The 21,747-nt window shown below is 34.3% G+C and overlaps 3 protein-coding genes across 4 annotated transcripts; all 3 read left to right on the forward strand.

The window, feature by feature from the left end:
- Window positions 1-108: 108 nt before the first annotated feature.
- On the forward strand, window positions 109-8,413 carry LOC124435733 (UNC5C-like protein). 2 transcript variants are annotated; one of them, XM_046985707.1, is made up of 11 exons: window positions 109-143; window positions 723-1,018; window positions 1,266-1,543; window positions 1,653-1,796; window positions 4,362-4,541; window positions 4,716-5,107; window positions 5,213-5,331; window positions 6,119-6,177; window positions 6,760-6,890; window positions 7,861-7,993; window positions 8,133-8,413. In XM_046985707.1, the coding sequence occupies exons 1-11, from the start codon at window positions 124-126 to the stop codon at window positions 8,307-8,309; spliced, it is 1,929 nt and encodes a 642-aa protein (XP_046841663.1). In that variant the 5' UTR covers window positions 109-123; the 3' UTR covers window positions 8,310-8,413. The 2 variants fall into 2 exon arrangements, with proteins under 2 accessions (XP_046841663.1, XP_046841662.1); XM_046985706.1 differs by lacking the exon at window positions 109-143 and having other exon boundaries at window positions 163-1,018.
- A 507-nt stretch (window positions 8,414-8,920) lies between these two features.
- On the forward strand, window positions 8,921-12,588 carry LOC124435737 (T-complex protein 1 subunit zeta-2-like). Its single transcript, XM_046985710.1, has 5 exons — window positions 8,921-8,951; window positions 10,068-10,249; window positions 10,963-11,049; window positions 12,094-12,215; window positions 12,429-12,588. The coding sequence occupies exons 1-5, from the start codon at window positions 8,936-8,938 to the stop codon at window positions 12,499-12,501; spliced, it is 480 nt and encodes a 159-aa protein (XP_046841666.1). The 5' UTR covers window positions 8,921-8,935; the 3' UTR covers window positions 12,502-12,588.
- Window positions 12,589-13,236: 648 nt separating this feature from the next.
- LOC124435734 (UNC5C-like protein) lies at window positions 13,237-21,663 on the forward strand. The gene is made up of 10 exons (XM_046985708.1): window positions 13,237-14,245; window positions 14,495-14,772; window positions 14,882-15,025; window positions 17,595-17,774; window positions 17,949-18,340; window positions 18,446-18,564; window positions 19,362-19,420; window positions 20,003-20,133; window positions 21,111-21,243; window positions 21,383-21,663. The coding sequence occupies exons 1-10, from the start codon at window positions 13,882-13,884 to the stop codon at window positions 21,557-21,559; spliced, it is 1,977 nt and encodes a 658-aa protein (XP_046841664.1). The 5' UTR covers window positions 13,237-13,881; the 3' UTR covers window positions 21,560-21,663.
- Window positions 21,664-21,747: the final 84 nt, after the last annotated feature.

The raw sequence follows: 21,747 nt of genomic DNA on the forward strand, positions 1-21,747 counted from the left end.
GGAAAATGATTGGGTGCAGAACAACCAATCAAAACTCAAATTTATGTATTGACGTCAATTAGTGAAAGCGTCTTATAAACTATCATACGTTTCATATCTCGTGCTAAACTTTTATGTGCTTGGATGAGAAAAGCTTCAGTAATGTAAGTATTAGAACAATTTTTCGTAGTTGTTTTGTGACGAGTTGAGAATGATTTTCTTTCTTGTGTAAATCACAACTAAAAACATTTCATTGAAGCTCGATTCATTTAAAACGAAGGTAACGCGCAATTAGTCGGGTTTATAGTTAGTCTGATTTGTTGGAAACGAAAGAATATTTCACTAGTGTGTTGTCTACGTTATAATTACGATGAATTGAACAGGGCTATCGTGATATGAACAAGGTGTACTACATGAAATTTTGGGTGTGAAAAATAAAATGAAATGTTGGTCATTTCGTGAATTAAATAATTTATTCGGTAGGAAATAAAGCTGGCCGAATAATTACAGGTGATTGCCATAAATCTGCCTAAGACTTTGTAAGAGCTAAACTCTCTTGGGACACCTTAGAGGCAAGGAAAAAAGCACAATTAGAAAATTTAATGTTACAAATAATAAAAGGTAATACTACAGATTATCTTCGACAGTTTTTCTCAATACGTACTAATGTAAAGTATGATTAGCGAAATGACAATCGCGTTCTCAACTTGCCAAGTGCACATTTCAAAATATGTTTTTTTCAGGTATTTCAAGAGCTGTGTAATTGACCACAATGGTGGTACGATAATTTTGAACGACACAGGAGTAAAGCTGATCATACCTCGAGGTGCCATTAATGTTGGTGATTCTAAGACTGTTTACATTGATTTATTGGATAACGAAAAATACAAACCAAAAAATTTAAAGGATGGAGAAAGTTTGCTTTCTCATGTTGTTGCTTGCGGTCCTCGTGGATTTATTTTCAACCTTCCCGTCATGCTTGTATTACCTCACAGTGTTGTTAAGTTTGATGACGATAACATGAAGGAGGATTTTAGAGGTTTAAATAACATTTCCTTAAAAATTTGTTCGGTAGGCTATGTTTTGGAAGTAGCTACAGTGTGAATATTTTTAGTCACAACCAGAGCGTTTAATGTAATTATTTTGAAAATCAGTTCTCTTTTTTGATAATGGACAATCACGGACATTGGAATATTATTTACCCTTTAAGCTGTAATTTACCACGTGGAAATGTTGCACAAAATTCCTTTTCTGATATTTCCTAATTTTTCTTCATTTCTACATAGTCCTGTGTAGCCATACATCCCCATGTGATCCTCCAGATTGGAAAGATGTTTTCAATAACAAGAAAGAGACAAAGAATGATGACATATTCTGTTCCATGGGAAGCAGTTATTTCAAACTTTATGTGAACCATTTTTCGTGGTACACAATTTCCGGTAAAGTAAAGGCTAAAAAGTTCAACGTAGTTGCATATCGCACCTTTCTCCATCAACCCAAAGAAGATTTTACTGTGAGGTTGTACCTCGTCCCAAGTCTTTCAGGTTCATTGGTAGCGCAGAAGGTAAATATTAAAAATAACTAAATGCTGTTGTTCTTCACCCTAGGAGACAGAGGGAGTATCTAAATGCTGTTGTGTTTTTACACGTACAACGTTTTCTATTTTGCATTAGAAAATTGAAATCGACGAAGAAAAGTTGAAAGGGGCTCTATGTGACGGTACTAAGCTGATGATTTTTTATAAGAAAGGTGGTAATCTCACAATTGATGTTCGTGACTTAACTGAAGGATGGAAATCATCACGTGGTATTACACAAGTAAGGTTTTCAGTTCTGAAAAGATTTTACAAAATAAAACAAATTCCGAAGAGGGACATCTCGTTTTCTTGATATTCCAGATATTACAAGAGTTTGAAACAAAATAATGTGTAATATTTCGTCTTTATTCCAAAGACATCATCAGACTTATGGTTTACAATGCAGGCTGCGAAACGTTTATATATTTACAAGCGGAAATGACAGTTATGTAATTAGAGAACTATAAGACTAAACAATATACTTACATTAAAATGGAGATAGTTTCTTACAAGCCTTAAGACCACTATTAAGTTGTGGCATATCGCGTTTTATCAAAAGTGCTTCTAAGATGAGAAGTTGATTAGAATTATTATTTTTACAGTGATATAATATTTTGGTGTTACTAGGAATCAAATTACAAGGATTAAGTGGCACGCGTGTGAGATCGGGGTCGGAATCAGCGTCAGGAAGTGAGAAAAGGTGTGAAATGTAATTGGCGTCTGGACAAATGAGTAAATGTTGTGAGATGGCACTAGAATTATTGTAATTAGTAGCATGTTGGGTTAGTCTTGTGTGTAGGTTTCGTTCAGTTTTGCCAATGTATGTATGACTACAGCCTGGACATTTAAATTCATATATAACATTGGCTTTAGAGAGTTCCGGAATTTTGTCCTTTTTGGGACAGAAAATTGTTGTCTTTTTTGTTTCATATATAACTATAGGTTTGATGGGAATTTTTAAGCTACGGCAAATTTTACGAAGAAGATTGAAAACCAAACGTTCACCCTGTTTGCCTAGATCTGGTATTCTCATGAAAATTTTACGAAGGTCATTCTCAGTATTTTGTTTAGAGGGGTTATTTTTAGCTATGATTTTGGTTTTGAGTTTATGAATCAAGAATTTCCGGACTGTAAGAGGGAAACCATTCCATGACATAAAAGACTGGAGTGTTGAATTTGTTTTTTGAATAATGTTTGGTTAGAACAAATCTTAAATGCTCGAAAAAATAGGGAATTGATCCAAGTAGTTTGGCGGTTGAAAGGCTCGAAACTTGAAAAATGTGTATATTGGCCAGTATGAGTTGTTTTACGGAATATATCAATGTCATTATTGGTTATTTTGAGGTCTAGAAAGTGGACATGTGAGTCAGAAAAATCATCAAAAGTAAATTTAAGATTTTTATCAAAACTATTAAATTTGGCAAGAACACGAGGAATGTCAGAATGTCGCATAAGAACAAGGGTATCATCAACATAACGTCGGTAAAACTTAAGGACACCTGAGTTGATCAAATCAGTGACAATGTTTTCAAACTCAGTGAGAATTATATTAGCTAAGACGGGACCGAGAGAAGACCCCATGGAAACCCGTCAAGTTCATAAAAAATACCGTTGCAAGAAAATATAGTTTTGTTGCATGAATCAATAATAAGTTTTTTCAGTGTTGATTTTCGGAGTGTGGTATTAATAATATTTTGTTTGTAAATGCGATCCAGTACAATGTTGATGGTTTTACGCAAAGGCACGTTGGTGAAAAAGGGATTCAACATCAAAAGAGACGAACTTATAACCTTGGGAAAATAGATCTTTAGGTATAGATTTAATAGCATCAGTAGCATCGAAAGAGTCTTGTAATGAAAATTTATTAAGGGTGAGTGGATTCAAAAGGTTTGCAATGAATTTGCCTACGTTGTAGTGTGGTGTGTTTGTGGTGTCAATTATTGGTCGTAACTTAGGTAATGTGTCAAATTGTTTGTGCGTTTTAGGTAGTCCATGTGCTCAGGCAAAGTGCGCGTGAGTAGGTTGCAAGAAAGTATGTTCGGTTTCATTGATCTCACCCCGTTTTAGAAGTGTGCATAGATAGGACTGTAGAGTGGAGAGTCTACTAGAAGTAAGGTCGCTTGAAATACGCTTAAATTTACAGGGATTTTCGAACAGAGAATTAAGAGAGTTGACATAATCAGAGCGGTTTAACAAGACAACTCCATTGCCTTTGTCAGGCTTCAGAATGGCGTAGTCACTATTGAGTTTTTTCAGTATACGAATACGTTTACTATCGATATGGAATTGTTCTAAATCTAAATCTAAGTAATTTGATTCCTAGTAACACCAAAATCTTATATCACTGTAAAAATAATAATCCTAATCAACTTCTCATCTTAGAAGCACTTTTGATAAAACGCGATATGCCTCAACTTAATAGTGGTCTTGAGGCTTGTAAGAAACTATCTCTATTTTAATGTAAGTATATTGTTTAGTCTTATAGTTCTCTAATTACATAACTGTCATTTCCGCTTGTAAATATATAAACGTTTCGCAGCCTGCATTGTAAACCATAAGTCTGATGATGTCTTTGGAATAAAGACGAAATATTACACATTATTTCGTTTCAAACTCTTGTGGTATCTTGAATATCAAGAAAACGAGATGTCCCTCTTCGGAATTTGTTTTATTTTGTATTATTTGAAATTGTCTGCTTGTCCTGGTTAAAAGATTTTACATGTACATTGATTTTAGAATTTGCTTGCATCTTCATGGTCGCGAAAAGATCTTCTTGTTCTATTTTAGCTAAGCTTGTTTCTTATAGAGCCAGAGTTACGACACCTGCAGAGCATGCGAAACAAATGCTCTATGCACTACCTTTCCATTTGAGCAACTGTTTGAGCAGCAACCAGATAGAATCTCGTGTGATTTTATCATAAGACAAGAAAAATGCAAGCATGATTCATCAGTGGCTGTAAATTTGTCAGTAACATTTGAAGCTGAGGTAATATTTTGGCAAAAAATAACAACAAACAGATTATGTAGAGAGTTAACTAATACCTATATAATTATATTGTTGTTATTTTAATTTGCTTTGAAAATATATTTTAAGCGATTTCAGAGTATGTTCATTCAAATGTTTCTTTACTTGTTTTCTCAATAATTATTTCTTCACTAGAGAAAAAGACTTCAAATGAGTAACCAACCAAAAAAACAGACGGAAAATGCACAATGTTATGATTCACTGTTCATTTCGTACGATCTTGAGACAAAATTGAAACAAAAGTTAGATCAAAATTCACCAAGTCTTAAAAACTGGAAAGACCTTGCTAACCATTTAGGCTTCAATCGAAATGAAATAGAACATTTGGCTTCCCTTCAATCTCATAATCCTTTAGTCACTAGTCCCACAGTTTTGGTTCTCAAAGAATGGCAATGCAATGTAGGAATGTCGCCGGTAGATGCTCTGAAACATCTCAAAGAAATCTTTGAGAAAATGGAAAGAAAGGATCTTGGCGACATGATAGAGATGTATCTGGTAAATGAATTTAGCAACCCTTCCATTCCTAGGTCAGTGGAAACTGTCGTTTAGAAATATGCCACTGTATGGCAATGTTGCTATGTACAGCGCAAGTCTTTGAAAATTTAAGACGTCTGTTTGTTTATCATTGTCAGCTACAACCATATGACTTTCTTCTCGCTGGCGAAACATCGTTTTCAACCAATTACGGAAGATAAGGCAATTGAAACGCTTCCATTCTTACAGGCTTGTCGCGAAATCGTTCCTTTTTTTGGTGAGTATCTCAAGTCCAGCTCATATTAAGCCCTTAATTCCCTTTAACGAATTTCCTTAATTTCCTTCTTCTATTGTATTGGCAACCGACATTGTGTTGATGCCACCTCCGAAAGATGCCACAGTAAAGAAAATGGGTGTTCAAACATTGACATTTATAAATCTTGGCCGCCCATTTTGCAAACTTTCCAGTCAGGCTAGGAAGCAAAGAAAACATCTTTACTGTCAGTCAATGTTCCATATTTGCCATAAAATATCATACTTTTTCAATTGTCCATTATTGGTACATAATGGTGTCTGAATGGGTATCTTATGGTGCTATGATGTGGGGTATTTGGAGGTGGTCATCCCTACATCTGCACACATAAACTTTTTATATTCAGTCTGTTGGTGTGCACACACCTTACTTTTAGAGGTGCTTGCAAAGGGGGGGTTGAATTCCCTCAAATATTTTTCATATTAAGGTCTTTATGTATGTAACTAAAAATGCCAGTTATATAAAACAATGGTTAAAATATGTAAATGACATTTTGGGGGTGTTTGCCCCAAAAACCTTCCAGTGCCAATGCTTATTTTTGAGAAGTCTGCTATCCTCACTCCCTCCTACCCAATTTGATTATCAATAATTAGCTACTAGAAATATCCTGTATAAAATAGACATGTTAAAATCATTGTAAGTGACATATTTTATATCTCATTAACTTCATGGTTTTTGTGGTGTAGCAACAATAGCATATTTTGTGATCAGTTTGTTCTTACAATTTCTGTATTCAACAAATAACTTTTAGATATTCTTGGACCAACAGCATTTGCTCCTGTTAAAAGTGACATCAATGGTAACATAGAGGTTTGTAAAATGTCCACTAAACATTCTCAATAAAAAGTCCACCAACATTCTTGATTAAAATAGTTTGGAACAATTCAAATTGTTATTTAATGGCTTTATTTATATTCAATGGAACACAAACACAAAGGCTTTGTCAGAATATTTTAGGGTGCTTGAATAAATAATAAAGAAAAATGCAGAGATGAGAACAGGACAGGACTTCTGCAAAAGTTGTTGAGTTTTTGTGTGTTTGTCACCTTCAAGTCATTTACAAGCACATTTTATTAAAACACTTTTGTTTTCAAATATTATTATTGGGCAGGCAAACTGTTGTCTATTTTTCAGTACTACGCAATTTGGAAATGATTTCTCGTTCAAACATGTTTTATGAAAGAATGTTTGTCCAGCAAAGTGCGAAGATCATATCTTCATTTAATTTCAAACATGTTTCTTATTTAAAGCTAATGCTCAGAGAGTACAGAGGAGCTAGATGTTTCATAAATCATTTTTCGAAGCATAATCAGTTTGACAGCCTTTTTGACTGTAAAAATGTATGTCTTGAGGATAATTTAGCACTGTTGGTTTTTCTTTTTTACTTAACAGAAATTGTCCAAAAAGTATCAAGAAGATACAGTGAAGTACAAAATTCTTCAAGATATGGTTCGTAGTGAAATGGACGCCGGAACTAAGAAGGCTAAAAAATCATCCACGGATGCTCTTCTCTGGTTGAAAAGGTTTTATTTAGACTATGACATATAAAGTGTTTTTCGAGAAATATAGCAACGTCTTGATTGTTTTCAGAATTATGATCTCATGCATAGAAAATACCTGAGCTGATTGTTGTCGTTTTATTTGCATTTTACGTAAATGTCATTTAGAAGTTTGGTCGTCACAACCAGCAAATTTACTGTCGTCTTGTCAGAATTACGAGCAAGATTTGTAGTGTCGATCTTGTTTTAAATGATGACGCTTATATAAATCAATGTCACTCGAAATAGAGCTTGTTGGGAGAAGGGTATGCAGGCAACGCCCTCCAATAATTTATTAAAACTGTGAAAATAAATGCGAATAAAGAAATAATTGAAACGTACTCTTGTATTTGGATCACTGCCCTACCCTAAACTTAATAATTAATTGAAACGTACTCATGTATTTGGATCACCGCCTACTCCCAAACTTAATTTGTTTCCAACATCGCTAAGAGATGTTGTTTCTCGATAATTGCAACATGAAATCAGCAAATGTTAGTTTTTATGGCTAGATATGAGTTTTTAAACGCGCGTTAAAGATAAACTTATCTAAACGTGATTTAGGAACTGATTGTATGAGACGAGTGATCCCATGCAGCTCAGCTAGCTGTATTGAAAAACGCATGAAATGAAAGACATCAAGTCATTCTTTTCTTTAATTCAATATTGAACTCTTAGCAAGCAGGAATAATTTCCCTCTTCCTTGACTTCAACGTCAGAAAAGGGAAGACATATAAAATCAATTATTTCAGACACCCATGAGCTCTGAAAAAGTCTTGTCGAGGCTTGTATTAACACGACAACATTAATATGAGAATATCTACTTTTGCATATTCTAGACGGATCTTTGTGCATGTTGCAATGTAAATCTGCACATTCTTATGTTTATTTGTTGAATTTGTTCTCTTTCCTAGTCCTTTGATTCACTCTCTCATCGTTGCATACATGTTTTCAGGGCACTTTCATTTATTCTGGTGTTTCTTGAAGAGGTTCTCACTGGAGAACAAGATCTTACCAAGTGTGCGAAAAAGGCATACGAGTCAACTTTGAAGAAATATCATGGATGGATGGTTCAAAGTATATTCTCGGTAAGAAGCCATTCTGTTCTTCCTGGAAATATGAACCTACTGTAAAATTACGAAATGTATCCCTTATTCAGTATTCAACTATTTCAAACAATTTTTGTTATGAGTATTTTAAATTCGAGCAAATACAATTTTTTAACAGTTAGCTATGAAAGCTGTTCCTTATCGAAAAGATTTCATTAAGAAATTGGGGAATGGTCGTGACGAAAATGATGTGTTGACAGAGATGAGGGTATTTGTGAACGAACTTAAATCTACTTTCGACGTAATAACTGGATTCTATTCTGACTCTGGGCTAGAGGATGCGAGTAAAGTGTAAAATAACTCAAATGCCTGGAAATAATGCTGTAAACAGGTTTTGGGGACATTTCAGGAAGATCTGGGTCAATGAATCAAATATAATAAAAAATTGATTTGTGTTAACTTATGGCATTGGAAAAGTTTTCTTCCTGAGAGAAGGAAAGGGACTTACGACACTGTAAATTTTTGGTTATACGAACAATTAGAAGAACAAAATCTTTTGAAACAAAATCTCACGAACTTGACCTTTGATGTTGTTCTTGTAAAACAACATTGCTAGAAGATTCCATTATTTATGTTTCTTGAGATCGCACTATTCACTAGCATGTGGTTGAAGTATGCATTTAATGTGTCTTAGATTCTCACCTAATCTCTGTAATCCTTACTCTACAGTAACTGATTGCCCATATATATGTATGCCATTTGGGACAATTTGAATGAAACGAAGCCTAAAATCACAATCCACGATTACACTTGGGATGTAGGAACTTTACTCGGGCAATTACCGTATAGCAAAGTCAAAAGGAAGTTGAATTCGTAGTGTTTACATAAATTACCAGACGAACACATGTTGTGAGAGCTTTGTCATTTACAGTCAGTTGTGATAGTAAAAAACATTGAACAGTGAATGATCGGTTTTGATGTATGTTGACTTCAAAAGGTGATTGTCTTCAAAATAGTGTTCATTTGGTTGTCACGTCGTCTTGATTTCTGCATGTGAACTACGGACAAAGTTGTTTTAGCCATTCGATCATGTATAATGGAAATGAATTACAAACGCGTCAACGAGATATTAGTCATTTCAATCAGGATGGAAATGTAAGTAAAACAAAAGGTGTATTTTAACATCATGTACGAAGCTTGTACGTATCTTTCGCTACATTTTATGTGTTACATATGTTAAGTCTTTCAAATCTTTTACAATCGGTTTTATTTGGTTCATTCTTTTGCTTTTTGGGCGAACGAAATTACCAGAAATTCCCTCGGTAATTGATAAGAAGTTTAGACAAACAAATTGAAATACCTTTGGGCGATTTCACCCGTAGCCTACAGTACATAATTTTAAATTTTACTCTTGAATGTTTTAATTTTAAATAATTAGGAAAAACAATACTAGCAGTTAATCGTTTTAGGTTATAATCGTAAGTTGGGCTTGCCGTTTATTAATGTAGCATCTGTGTCCTAATGGTATACAGGTCAGTTCATCATTTTCTAAAAGTAAGTATTAACTAAAGCCTAAAGGTAACTTTCTGTGTATTTTTGGAATTGTATCCTTCACGAGCAAAAACGTCTGACATTCAGCAAATTAATTGTAAAATGTTACGGTGTGTTTGAACACCGTAACAAGCATATTGTCTCACTTTTCACGAGAAAGAATTGCATTTTGTATAAAATTGCATAAAATTGTTCGTATTAGTGTTGTAATTCGATGTAACTTATTGTCATTTGTCTATATACTTGTGTTTTGAAGGAATCGTCATCCTCTGATGCATCAATGTCACAACATGTTAAATTACGTTACAAACTATTGATTTTAACATGTTTTGTAATTGCTAATCTGTAGTATCTTTCTTCGTACGAAAGCAAAACGTTTTAATAATATATTGTTGATCTCAGGACATTACACCCCAGCAAAAGTTCGCAATACGTTGCCTCGCATCTTCAGTCTTCGTGTTCGCTGTTTTGATTCATGAGGCTGCATGATCGACTATCATGACACACCTCATTATAAGCTTAGTTCGATGTGACTTCCCCTGTCCAATATTCTTGCTTCCAGGCCCAAATAGACATACCGTGACACAGATCAAAGATGCTGTTCACGATGGTTTACGTGCAGTGAAGAACGCCATCGATGATGGTGCAGTTGTACCTGGAGCCGGTGCATTTGAAATTGCGGTTTACTCTACTCTTATGGAATATAAGAACACAATTAAAGGTCGCGCCAGACTTGGTGTACAGGTTAGTCTACAAATATTTGAATTTCATTTGGTGTACAGGTTGGACTGCAAATGGCTAAATAACACTTCATGTAAATGTTAGTCAAGAAGTACTTGATAACACTTGGTGTTCAGGTTGGTCTACAAATAGTTGAATTACATTTGGTGTACAGGTTGGACTGCAAATAGCTAAATAGCACTTCATGTAAATGTTGGTCAAGAAGTACTTGATAACACTTGGTGTACAGGTTAGTCTACAAATAGTTGAATTACATTTGGTGTACAGGTTGGACTGCAAATAGCTAAATAGCACTTCATGTAAATGTTAGTCAAGAAGTACTTGATAACACTTGGTGTACAGGTTAGTCTACAAATAGTTGAATTACATTTGGTGTACAGGTTGGACTGCAAATAGCTAAATAACACTTCATGTAAATGTTGGTCAAGAAGTACTTGATAACAGTTGGTGTACAGGTTGGTCTACAAATTGTTGGATGAGAAGATTGTTTTGATTCATAACCTATCTTAGTCAGACATCGCGCTCACTTAATGATCAGTTATTTCTACAAAAGAGCTCATTTTGTTTTTAAGCCCGCTTTTAGTTGCTGCTTAATTTTTTTCATCTTACAGGCTTATAAGTATCAATCTATAAGAAGTATAAAGCAGTATCTCGTTAGACTTTGAAAGATATCATTTATTTCTGACTAAAAAATCTTTCAATTGATATTTTAATAGGCATTTGCCGACGCCTTCCTCATAGTTCCGAAAATACTCGCTCAAAATTCTGGTCACGATCCGCAAGAAGTTATTGTTAAACTGCAGGTACGATAAACATTGCGATTGTCAGTATTTGGTAATCGATACTGCATACTCAATGCGAACTTTTTTTATCAAAATTGTTTCATTAAATAGAAAAAAGTTAAACTGCTTTTGCTTTTAACGATCGACTTCTTAAACTGTTTTAAAACGTTTAGGCTTTAGTCAAGTTACTCCTTTTCATTGGCTTTACGAAAATTTTATGGACGAAGCAAAAATATTCTTTTTTCACGTAAAAGCGATTTGTGAATATGGGCAAAATATTTCCATTCAACTCTTGTAAAAATATTTTTTGTGAAGCAAATGTTTTTTAGTGCAAAGTTGATAGGCAAGAAAAAGATATATGCTTGACTACATTCAATTTTTAATACATGATACGTGAAACAGTAAATGAGAAAGATATAAAGCAATCAAAATGTGTAAAGTAAACTTAAATGGTCAAAACAAGGCAGAGGTTGTTTAAAACATAGCACTTTCTTTCAATATTACAGTTCATTTTATGAGAAGATGCAAAAATACAAATTTCGAAAGCAAAAAACCAAACCATGTGTTCGATCAATGCTTCCCGATACCCTTGGGCAACACTTTCACAAATTAATGACACTAGAACGTCGCTAAAAAACGGAAAAGTTGTTTGAAAGGTTTCAGTATGTTTTATGTTATAGTTCATTTTATGAGAACTCTTGTAAACAAAAACATAAAATTCAAAAGCAAAAAATCCCATTTTCGGTCCATGCTTCCCGATACCTTCTTAAGCGTAAGGCACTAGAACGCCGCATGTTAGGGTTTCGGTAGGAGATTTCGACCCCTCCATGCTATCCTACTTGGGAGATGCAATAGCAAGCTTCCGTCCATTGGACCCCGAGATCACCTGCGATAGGCTTTGCTCGGAGAACATTTATCAGATTGGGTAAAAGAAAAATAGCCAATACACAACCATAGACACTACAATGTAGACAAATAATCTCGTTTGTTGTAAACCGTGGACAAAAAGACAACAATTGCTCACTTCAAAAAAACATTGTTTTACTATTTTCTTTATTACCTCAGGAAGAATACTCAGATATTGGTAAACCTGTTGGCGTGGACTTGAGTTCTGGCGAGGCCTTCATTCCAGCAGATCTTGGTATATGGAATAATTATAACGTCAAACGACAGCTGTTGCATTCTTGGTCAGTTTTGTTTTTCTGTTCATTAAACTTTAAAGCAACCACTTAAGAAGCCTCATTTATTTTTTAAAACTTCAACAAATAGGAGATACGTGTCTTGATTTCATAGTTATTACCCTCCAAGATAATGACTCGGAATGCAATTCGGTTAATTCTGATCACACAGCCTCGTTGTATTGCTGGAAATTTAAAGTATTCTATAATTATTTTTTAAAGCACTGTGATTGCAACTAACCTACTTTTGGTTGATGAGATCATGAAAGCTGGGATGTCGTCTTTGAAGGGTTAGAAGGAGATCGTAGTGGACTTTTAGGACAATGGAAAGATAAGAACTTCTTTGTTTTCTCAATAAATCCGATTTTGATGAACCTGATAATTTTTGATGTCCCTATAGGTCTAGTAAATGTTCGTAGTAGCTACTTGTGTTTTGAATTACTACAATTGTTCCCTTTTTCCCAATGATCTTTAACTTTCTTAATTATTCTTGCATTGCAACCAATCTCCACGGAATTGTGAAACAATGTGACCCACCCACGTCGGCTTGTGCCAACAATGGCATTGATAAAATGTTCTTTTGTATTTGACCACTAACATGGCTGCTGTGACGTAACATGCAACCCGCCTATTGAAATATAATCACGACATCACGTGCTGCTTGATGTTAGAATTGTAACTATTTTCAGTGGATCTATAAAAAAATACCCTCCATAAAATCTTTCTTTTTGTTGCGACATCTCTGGAATATCAATTGCAAAACGAGACCCAGTCATTTTCCCTTATTTTCGGAAGGTTATAATTATTCTGCATTTCGCTCAATTAGATCAATTCCCAGGGGTGTTACAGCTCAGGCTTAGGAGAACAAAAAATTCGATTTCAAAGAGAATAATTATTTATGCACCATGTAAATGCTCCATTAGACTCGTTATGCCCAATGGTATTATCGTCATTATTGAAATCATCAATAATTGTTTACAAAAGATGTGCCAGTTGTGCGATGAATTGTGTTTGTTTTTGTGGAAAATGATTGGGTGCAAAACAACCAATCAAAACTCAAATTTATGTATTGACGTCAATTAATGAAAGCGTCTTATAAACTATCATACGTTTCATACCTCGTGCTAAACTTTTATGTGCTTCGATGAGAAAAGCTTCAGTAATGTAAGTATTAGAACAATTTTTCGTAGTTGTTTTGTGACGAGTTGAGAATGATTTTCTTTCTTGTGTAAATCACAACTAAAAACATTTCATTGAAGCTCGATTCATTTAAAACGAAAGTAACGCGCAATTAGTCGGGTTTATAGTTAGTCTCATTTGTTGGAAACGAAAGAATATTTCACTAGTGTGTTGTCTACGTTATAATTACGATGAATTGAACAGGGCTATCGTGATATGAAAAAGCTGTACTAACTGAAATTTTGGGTGTGAAAAATAAAATGAAATGTTGGTCATTTCGTGAATTAAATAATTTATTCGGTACGAAATAAAGCTGGCCGAATAATTACAGGTGATTGCCATAAATCTGCCTAAGACTTTGTAAGAGCTAAACTCTCTTGGGACACCTTAGAGGCAAGGAAAAAAGCACAATTAGAAAATTTAATGTTACAAATAATAAAAGGTAATACTACAGATTATCTTCGACAGTTTTTCTCAATACGTACTAATGTAAAGTATGATTAGCGAAATGACAATCGCGTTCTCAACTTGCCAAGTGCACATTTCAAAATATGTTTTTTTCAGGTATTTCAAGAGCTGTGTAATTGACCACAATGGTGGTACGATAATTTTGAACGACACAGGAGTCAAGCTGATTGTACCTCAAGATGCCATTAATGTTGGTGATTCTAAGACTGTTTACATTGGTTTATTGGATAACGAAGAATACAAACCAAAAAATTTAAAGGATGGAGAAAGTTTGCTTTCTCATGTTGTTGCTTGTGGTCCTCGTGGGTTTATTTTCAACCTTCCCGTCATGCTTGTATTACCTCACAGTGTTGTTAAGTTTGATGACGATAACATGAAGGAGGATTTTAGAGGTTTAAATAACATTTCCTTAAAAATTTGTTCGGTAGGCTATGTTTTGGAAGTAGCTACAGTGTGAATATTTTTAGTCACAACCAGAGCGTTTAATGTAATTATTTTGAAAATCAGTTCTCTTTTTTGATAATGGACAATCACGGACATTGGAATATTATTTACCCCTTTTAAGCTGTAATTTACCACGTGGAAATGTTGCACAAAATTCCTTTTCTGATATTTCCTAATTTTTCTTCATTTCTACATAGTCCTGTGTAGCCATACATCCCCATGTGATCCTCCAGATTGGAAAGATGTTTTCAATAACAAGAAAGAGACAAAGAATGATGACATATTCTGTTCCATGGGAAGCAGTTATTTCAAACTTTATGTGAACCATTTTTCGTGGTACACAATTTCCGGTAAAGTAAAGGCTAAAAAGTTCAACGTAGTTGCATATCGCACCTTTCTCCATCAACCCAAAGAAGATTTTACTGTGAGGTTGTACCTCGTTCCAAGTCTTTCAGGTTCATTGGTAGCGCAGAAGGTAAATATTAACAATAACTAAATGCTGTTGTTCTTCACCCTAGGAGACAGAGGGAGTATCTAAATGCTGTTGTGTTTTTACACGTACAACGTTTTCTATTTTGCATTAGAAAATTGAAAGCGACGAAGAAAAGTTGAAAGAGGCTCTATGTGACGGTACTAAGCTGATGATTTTTTATAAGAAAGGTGGTAATCTCACAATTGATGTTCGTGACTTAACTGAAGGATGGAAATCATCACGTGGTATTACACAAGTAAGGTTTTCAGTTCTGAAAAGATTTTACAAAATAAAACAAATTCCGAAGAGGGACATCTCGTTTTCTTGATATTCAAGATATTACAAGAGTTTGAAACAAAATAATGCGTAATATTTCGTCTTTATTCCAAATACATCATCAGACTTATGGTTTACAATGCAGGCTGCGAAACGTTTATATATTTACAAGCGGAAATGACAGTTATGTAATTAGAGAACTATAAGACTAAACAATATACTTACATTAAAATGGAGATAGTTTCTTACAAGCCTTAAGACCACTATTAAGTTGTGGCATATCGCGTTTTATCAAAAGTGCTTCTAAGATGAGAAGTTGATTAGAATTATTATTTTTACAGTGATAGAAGATTTTGGTGTTACTAGGTATCAAATTACAAGGATTAAGTGGCACGCGTGTGAGATCGGGGTCGGAATCAGCGTCAGGAAGTGAGAAAAGGTGTGAGATGTAGTTGGCGTCTGGACAAATGAGTAAATGTTGTGAGATGGCACTAGAATTATTGTAATTAGTAGCATGTTGGATTAGTCTTGTGTGTAGGTTTCGTTCAGTTTTGCCAATGTATGTATGACTACAGCCTGGACATTTAAATTCATATATAACATTGGCTTTAGAGAGTTCCGGAATTTTGTCCTTTTTGGGACAGAAAATTGTTGTCTTTTTTGTTTCATATATAACTATAGGTTTGATGGGAATTTTTAAGCTACGGCGAATTTTACGAAGAAGATTGAAAACCAAACGTTCACCCTGTTTGCCTAGATCTGGTATTCTCATGAAAATTTTACGAAGGTCATTCTCAGTATTTTGTTTAGAGGGATTATTTTTAGCTATGATTTTGGTTTTGAGTTTACGAATCAAGAATTTCCGGACTGTAAGAGGGAAACCATTCCATGACATAAAAGACTGGAGTGTTGAATTTGTTTTTTGAATAATGTTTGGTTAGAACAAATCTTAAATGCGCGAAAAAATAGGGAATTGATCCAAGTAGTTTGGCGGTTGAAAGGTTCGAAACTTGAAAAATGTGTATATTGGCCAGTATGAGTTGTTTTACGGAATATATCAATGTCATTATTGGTTATTTTGAGGTCTAGAAAGTGGACATGTGAGTCAGAAAAATCATCAAAAGTAAATTTAAGATTTTTATCAAAACTATTAAATTTGGCAAGAACATGAGGAATGTCAGAATGTCGCATAAGAACAAGAGTATCATCAACATAACGTCGGTAAAACTTAAGGACACCTGAGTTGATCAAATCAGTGACAATAATGTTTTCAAACTCAGTGAGAATTATATTGGCTAAGACGGGACCGAGAGAAGACGCCATGGAAACCCGTCAAGTTCATAAAAAATACCGTTGCAAGAAAATATAGTTTTGTTGCATGAATCAATAATAAGTTTTTTCACTGTTGATTTTCGGAGTGTGGTATTAATAATATTTTGTTTGTAAATGCGATCCAGTACAATGTTGATGGTTTTACGCAAAGGCACGTTGGTGAAAAGGGATTCAACATCAAAAGAGACAAACTTATAACCTTGGGAAAATAGATCTTTAGGTATAGATTTAATAACATCAGAAGCATCGAAAGAGTCTTGTAATGAAAATTTATTTAGGGTGAGTGGATTCAAAAGGTTTGCAATGAATTTGCCTACGTTGTAGTGTGGTGTGTTTGTGGTGTCAATTATTGGTCGTAACTTAGGTAATGTGTCAAATTGTTTGTGCGTTTTAGGTAGTCCATGTGCTCAGGCAAAGTGCGCGTGAGTAGGTCGCAATAAAGTATGTTCGGTTTCATTGATCACACCCCGTTTTAGAAGTGTGCATAGATAGGACTGTAGAGTGGAGAGTCTACTAGAAGTAAGGTCGCTTGAAATACGCTTAAATTTACAGGGATTTTCGAACAGAGAATTAAGAGAGTTGACATAATCAGAGCGGTTTAACAAGACAACTCCATTGCCTTTGTCAGGCTTCAGAATGGCGTAGTCACTATTGAGTTTTTTCAGTATACGAATACGTTTACTATCGATATGGAATTGTTCTAAATCTAAATCTAAGTAATTTGATTCCTAGTAACACCAAAATCTTATATCACTGTAAAAATAATAATCCTAATCAACTTCTCATCTTAGAAGCACTTTTGATAAAACGCGATATGCCACAACTTAATAGTGTTCTTGAGGCTTGTAAGAAACTATCTCTATTTTAATGTAAGTATATTGTTTAGTCTTATAGTTCTCTAATTACATAACTGTCATTTCCGCTTGTAAATATATAAACGTTTCGCAGCCTGCATTGTAAACCATAAGTCTGATGTGATGTCTTTGGAATAAAGACGAAATATTACACATTATTTCGTTTCAAACTCTTGTGGTATCTTGAATATCAAGAAAACGAGATGTCCCTCTTCGGAATTTGTTTTATTTTGTATTATTTGAAATTGTCTGCTTGTCCTGGTTAAAAGATTTTACATGTACATTGATTTTAGAATTTGCTTGCATCTTCATGGTCGCGAAAAGATCTTCTTGTTCTATTTTAGCTAAGCTTGTTTCTTATAGAGCCAGAGTTACAACACCTGCACAGCATGCGAAACGAATGCTCTATGCACTACCTTTCCATTTGAGCAACTGTTTGAGCAGCAACCAGATAGAATCTCGTGTGATTTTATCATAAGACAAGAAAAATGCAAGCATGATTCATCAGTGGCTGTAAATTTGTCAGTAACATTTGAAGCTGAGGTAATATTTTGGCAAAAAATAACAACAAACAGATCATGTATAGAGTTAACTAAAACCTATATAATTATATTGTTGTTATTTTAATTTGCTTTGAAAATATATTTTAAGTGATTTCAGAGTATGTTCATTCAAATGTTTCTTTACTTGTTTTCTCAATAATTATTTCTTCACTAGAGAAAAAGACTTGAAATGAGTAACCAACCAAAACAACAGACGGAAAATGCACAATGTTATGATTCACTGTTCATTTCGTACGATCTTGAGACAAAATTGAAACAAAAGTTAGATCAAAATTCACCAATTCTTCAAAACTGGAAAAACCTTGCTAACCATTTAGGCTTCAATCGAAATGATATAGAACATTTGGCTTCCCTTCAATCTCATCATCCTTTAGTCACTAGTCCCACAGTTTTAGTTCTCAAAGAATGGCAATGCAATGTTGGAATGTCGCCGGTAGATGCTCTGAAACATCTCAAAGAAATCTTTGAGAAAATGGAAAGAAAGGATCTTGGCGACATGATAGAGATGTATCTGGTAAATGAATTTAGCAACCCTTCCATTCCTAGGTCAGTAGAAACTGTCGTTTAGAAATATGCCACTGTATGGCAATGTTGCTATGTACAGCGCAAGTCTTTGAAAATTTAAGACGTCTGTTTGTTTATCATTGTCAGCTACAACCATATGACTTTCTTCTCGCTGGCGAAACATCGTTTTCAACCAATTACGGAAGATAAGGCAATTGAAACGCTTCCATTCTTACAGGCTTGTCGCGAAATCGTTCCTTTTTTTGGTGAGTATCTCAAGTCCAGCTCATATTAAGCCCTTAATTCCCTTTAACGAATTTCCTTAATTTCCTTCTTCTATTGTATTGGCAACCGACATTGTGTTGATGCCACCTCTGAAAGATGCCACAGTAAAGAAAATGGGTGTTCAAACATTGACATTTATAAATCTTGGCCACCCATTTTGCAAACTTTCCAGTCAGGCTAGGAAGCCAAGAAAACATCTTTATTATCAGTTGATGTTACATATTTGCCATAAAATATCATACTTTTTCAATTGTACATTATTGGTACATAATGGTGTCTGAATGGGTATCTTATGGTGCTATGATGTGGGGTATTTGGAGGTAGTCATCCCTACATCTGCACACATAAACTTTTTATGTTCAGTCTGTTGGTGTGCACACACCTTACTTTTAGAGGTGCTTGCAAAGGGGGGGTTGAATTCCCTCAAATATTTTTCATATTAAGGTCTTTATGTATGTAACTAAAAATGCCAGTTATATAAAACAATGGTTAAAATATGTAAATGACATTTTGTGGGTGTTTTGCCCCCCCCCCAAAAAAAACCTTCCAGTGCCAATGCTTATTTTTGAGAAGTCTGCTATCCTCACTCCCTCCTACCCAATTTGATTATCAATAATTAGCTACTATAAGTATCCTGTATAAAACAGACATGTTAAAATCATTGTAAGTGACATATTTTATATCTCATTAACTTCATGGTTTTTGTGGTGTAGCAACAATAGCATATTTTGTGATCAGTTTGTTCTTACAATTTCTGTATTCAACAAATAACTTTTAGATATTCTTGGACCAACAGCATTTGCTCCTGTTAAAAGTGACATCAATGATAACATAGAGGTTTGTAAAATGTCCACTAAACATTCTCAATAAAAAGTCCACCAACATTTTTGATTAAAATAGTTTGGAACAATTCAAATTGTTATTTAATGGCTTTATTTATATTCAATGGAACACAAACACAAAGGCTTTGTCAGAATATTTTAGGGTGCTTGAATAAATAATAAAGAAAAATGCAGAGATGAGAACAGGACAGGACTTCTGCAAAAGTTGTTGAGTTTTTGTGTGTTTCTCACCTTCAAGTCATTTACAAGCACATTTTATTAAAACACTTTTGTTTTCAAATATTATTATTGGGCAGACAAAATGTTGTCTATTTTTCAGTACTACGCAATTTGGAAATGATTTCTCGTTCAAACATGTTTTATGAAAGAATGTTTGTCCAGCAAAGTGCGAAGATCATATCTTCATTTAATTTCAAACATGTTTCTTATTTAAAGCTAATGCTCAGAGAGTACAGAGGAGCTAGATGTTTCATAAATCATTTTTCAAAGCATAATCAGTTTGACAGCCTTTTTGACTGTAAATATGTATGTCTTGAGGATAATTTAGCACTGTTGGTTTTTCTTTTTTACTTAACAGAAATTGTCCAAAAAGTATCAAGAAGATACAGTGAAGTACAAAATTCTTCAAGATATGGCTCGTAGTGAAATGGATGCCGGAACTAAGAAGGCTAAAAAATCATCCACAGATGCTCTTCTCTGGTTGAAAAGGTTTTATTTAGACTATGACATATAAAGTGTTTTTCGAGAAATATAGCAACGTCTTGATTGTTTTCAGAATTATGATCTCATGCATAGAAAATATCCTGAGCTGATTGTTGTCGTTTTATTTGCATTTTACGTAAATGTCATTTAGAAGTTTGGTCGTCGCAACCAGCAAATTTACCGTCGTTTTGTCACAATTACGAGCAAGATTTGTAGTGTCGATCTTGTTTTAAATGATGACGCTTATATAAATCAATGTCACTCGAAATAGACCTTGTTGGGAGAAGGGTATGCAGGCAATGCCCCCTCCAATAATTTATTAAAACTGTGAAAATAAATGCGAATAAAAAAATAATTGAAACTTACTTACGTATTTGGATCACTGCCCTACCCTAAACTTAATAATTAATTGAAACGTACTCATGTATTTGGATCACCGCCTACTCCCAAACTTAATTTGTTTCCAACATCGCTAAGAGATGTTGTTTCTCGATAATTGCAACATGAAATCAGCAAATGTTATTTTTTATGGCTAGATATGAGTTTTTAAACGCGCGTTAAAGATAAACTTATCTAAACGTGATTTAGGAACTGATTGTATGAGACGAGTGATCCCATGCAGCTCAGCTAGCTGTATTGAAAAACGCATGAAATGAAAGACATCAAGTCATAATTCTTTTCTTTAATTCAATATTGAACTCACAGCAAGCAGGAATAATTTCCCTCTTCCTTGACTTCAACGTCAGAAAAGGGAAGACATATAAAATCAATTATTTCAGACACCCATGAGCTCTGAAAAAGTCTTGTCGAGGCTTGTATTAACACGACAACATTAATATGAGAATATCTACTTTTGCATATTCTAGACGGATCTTTGTGCATGTTGCAATTATAAATCTGCACATTCTTATGTTTATTTGTTGAATTTGTTCTCTTTCCTAGTCCATTGATTCACTCTCTCATCGTTGCATACATGTTTTCAGGGCACTTTCATTTATTCTGGTGTTTCTTGAAGAGGTTCTCACTGGAGAACAAGATCTTACCAAGTGTGCGAAAAAGGCATACGAGTCAACTTTGAAGAAATATCATGGATGGATGGTTCAAAGTATATTCTCGGTAAGAAGCCATTCTGTTCTTCCTGGAAATATGAACCTACTGTAAAATTACGAAATGTATCCCTTATTCAGTATTCAACTATTTCAAACAATTTTTGTTATGAGTATTTTAAATTCGAGCAAATACAATTTTTTAACAGTTAGCTATGAAAGCTGTTCCTTATCGAAAAGATTTCATTAAGAAATTGGGGAATGGTCGTGACGAAAATGATGTGTTGACAGAGATGAGGGTATTTGTGAACGAACTTAAATCTACTTTCGACGTAATAACTGGATTCTATTCTGACTCTGGGCTAGAGGATGCGAGTAAAGTGTAAAATAACTCAAATGCCTGGAAATAATGCTGTAAACAGGTTTTGGGGACATTTCAGGAAGATCTGGGTCAATGAATCAAATATAATAAAAAATTGATTTGTGTTAACTTATGGCATTGGAAAAGTTTTCTTCCTGAGAGAAGGAAAGGGACTTACGACACTGTAAATTTTTGGTTATACGAACAATTAGA

This window comes from Xenia sp. Carnegie-2017, unplaced genomic scaffold (genome assembly GCF_021976095.1).
Source record: "Xenia sp. Carnegie-2017 unplaced genomic scaffold, XeniaSp_v1 HiC_scaffold_14, whole genome shotgun sequence".
Classification (NCBI taxonomy): domain Eukaryota; kingdom Metazoa; phylum Cnidaria; class Anthozoa; order Malacalcyonacea; family Xeniidae; genus Xenia; species Xenia sp. Carnegie-2017.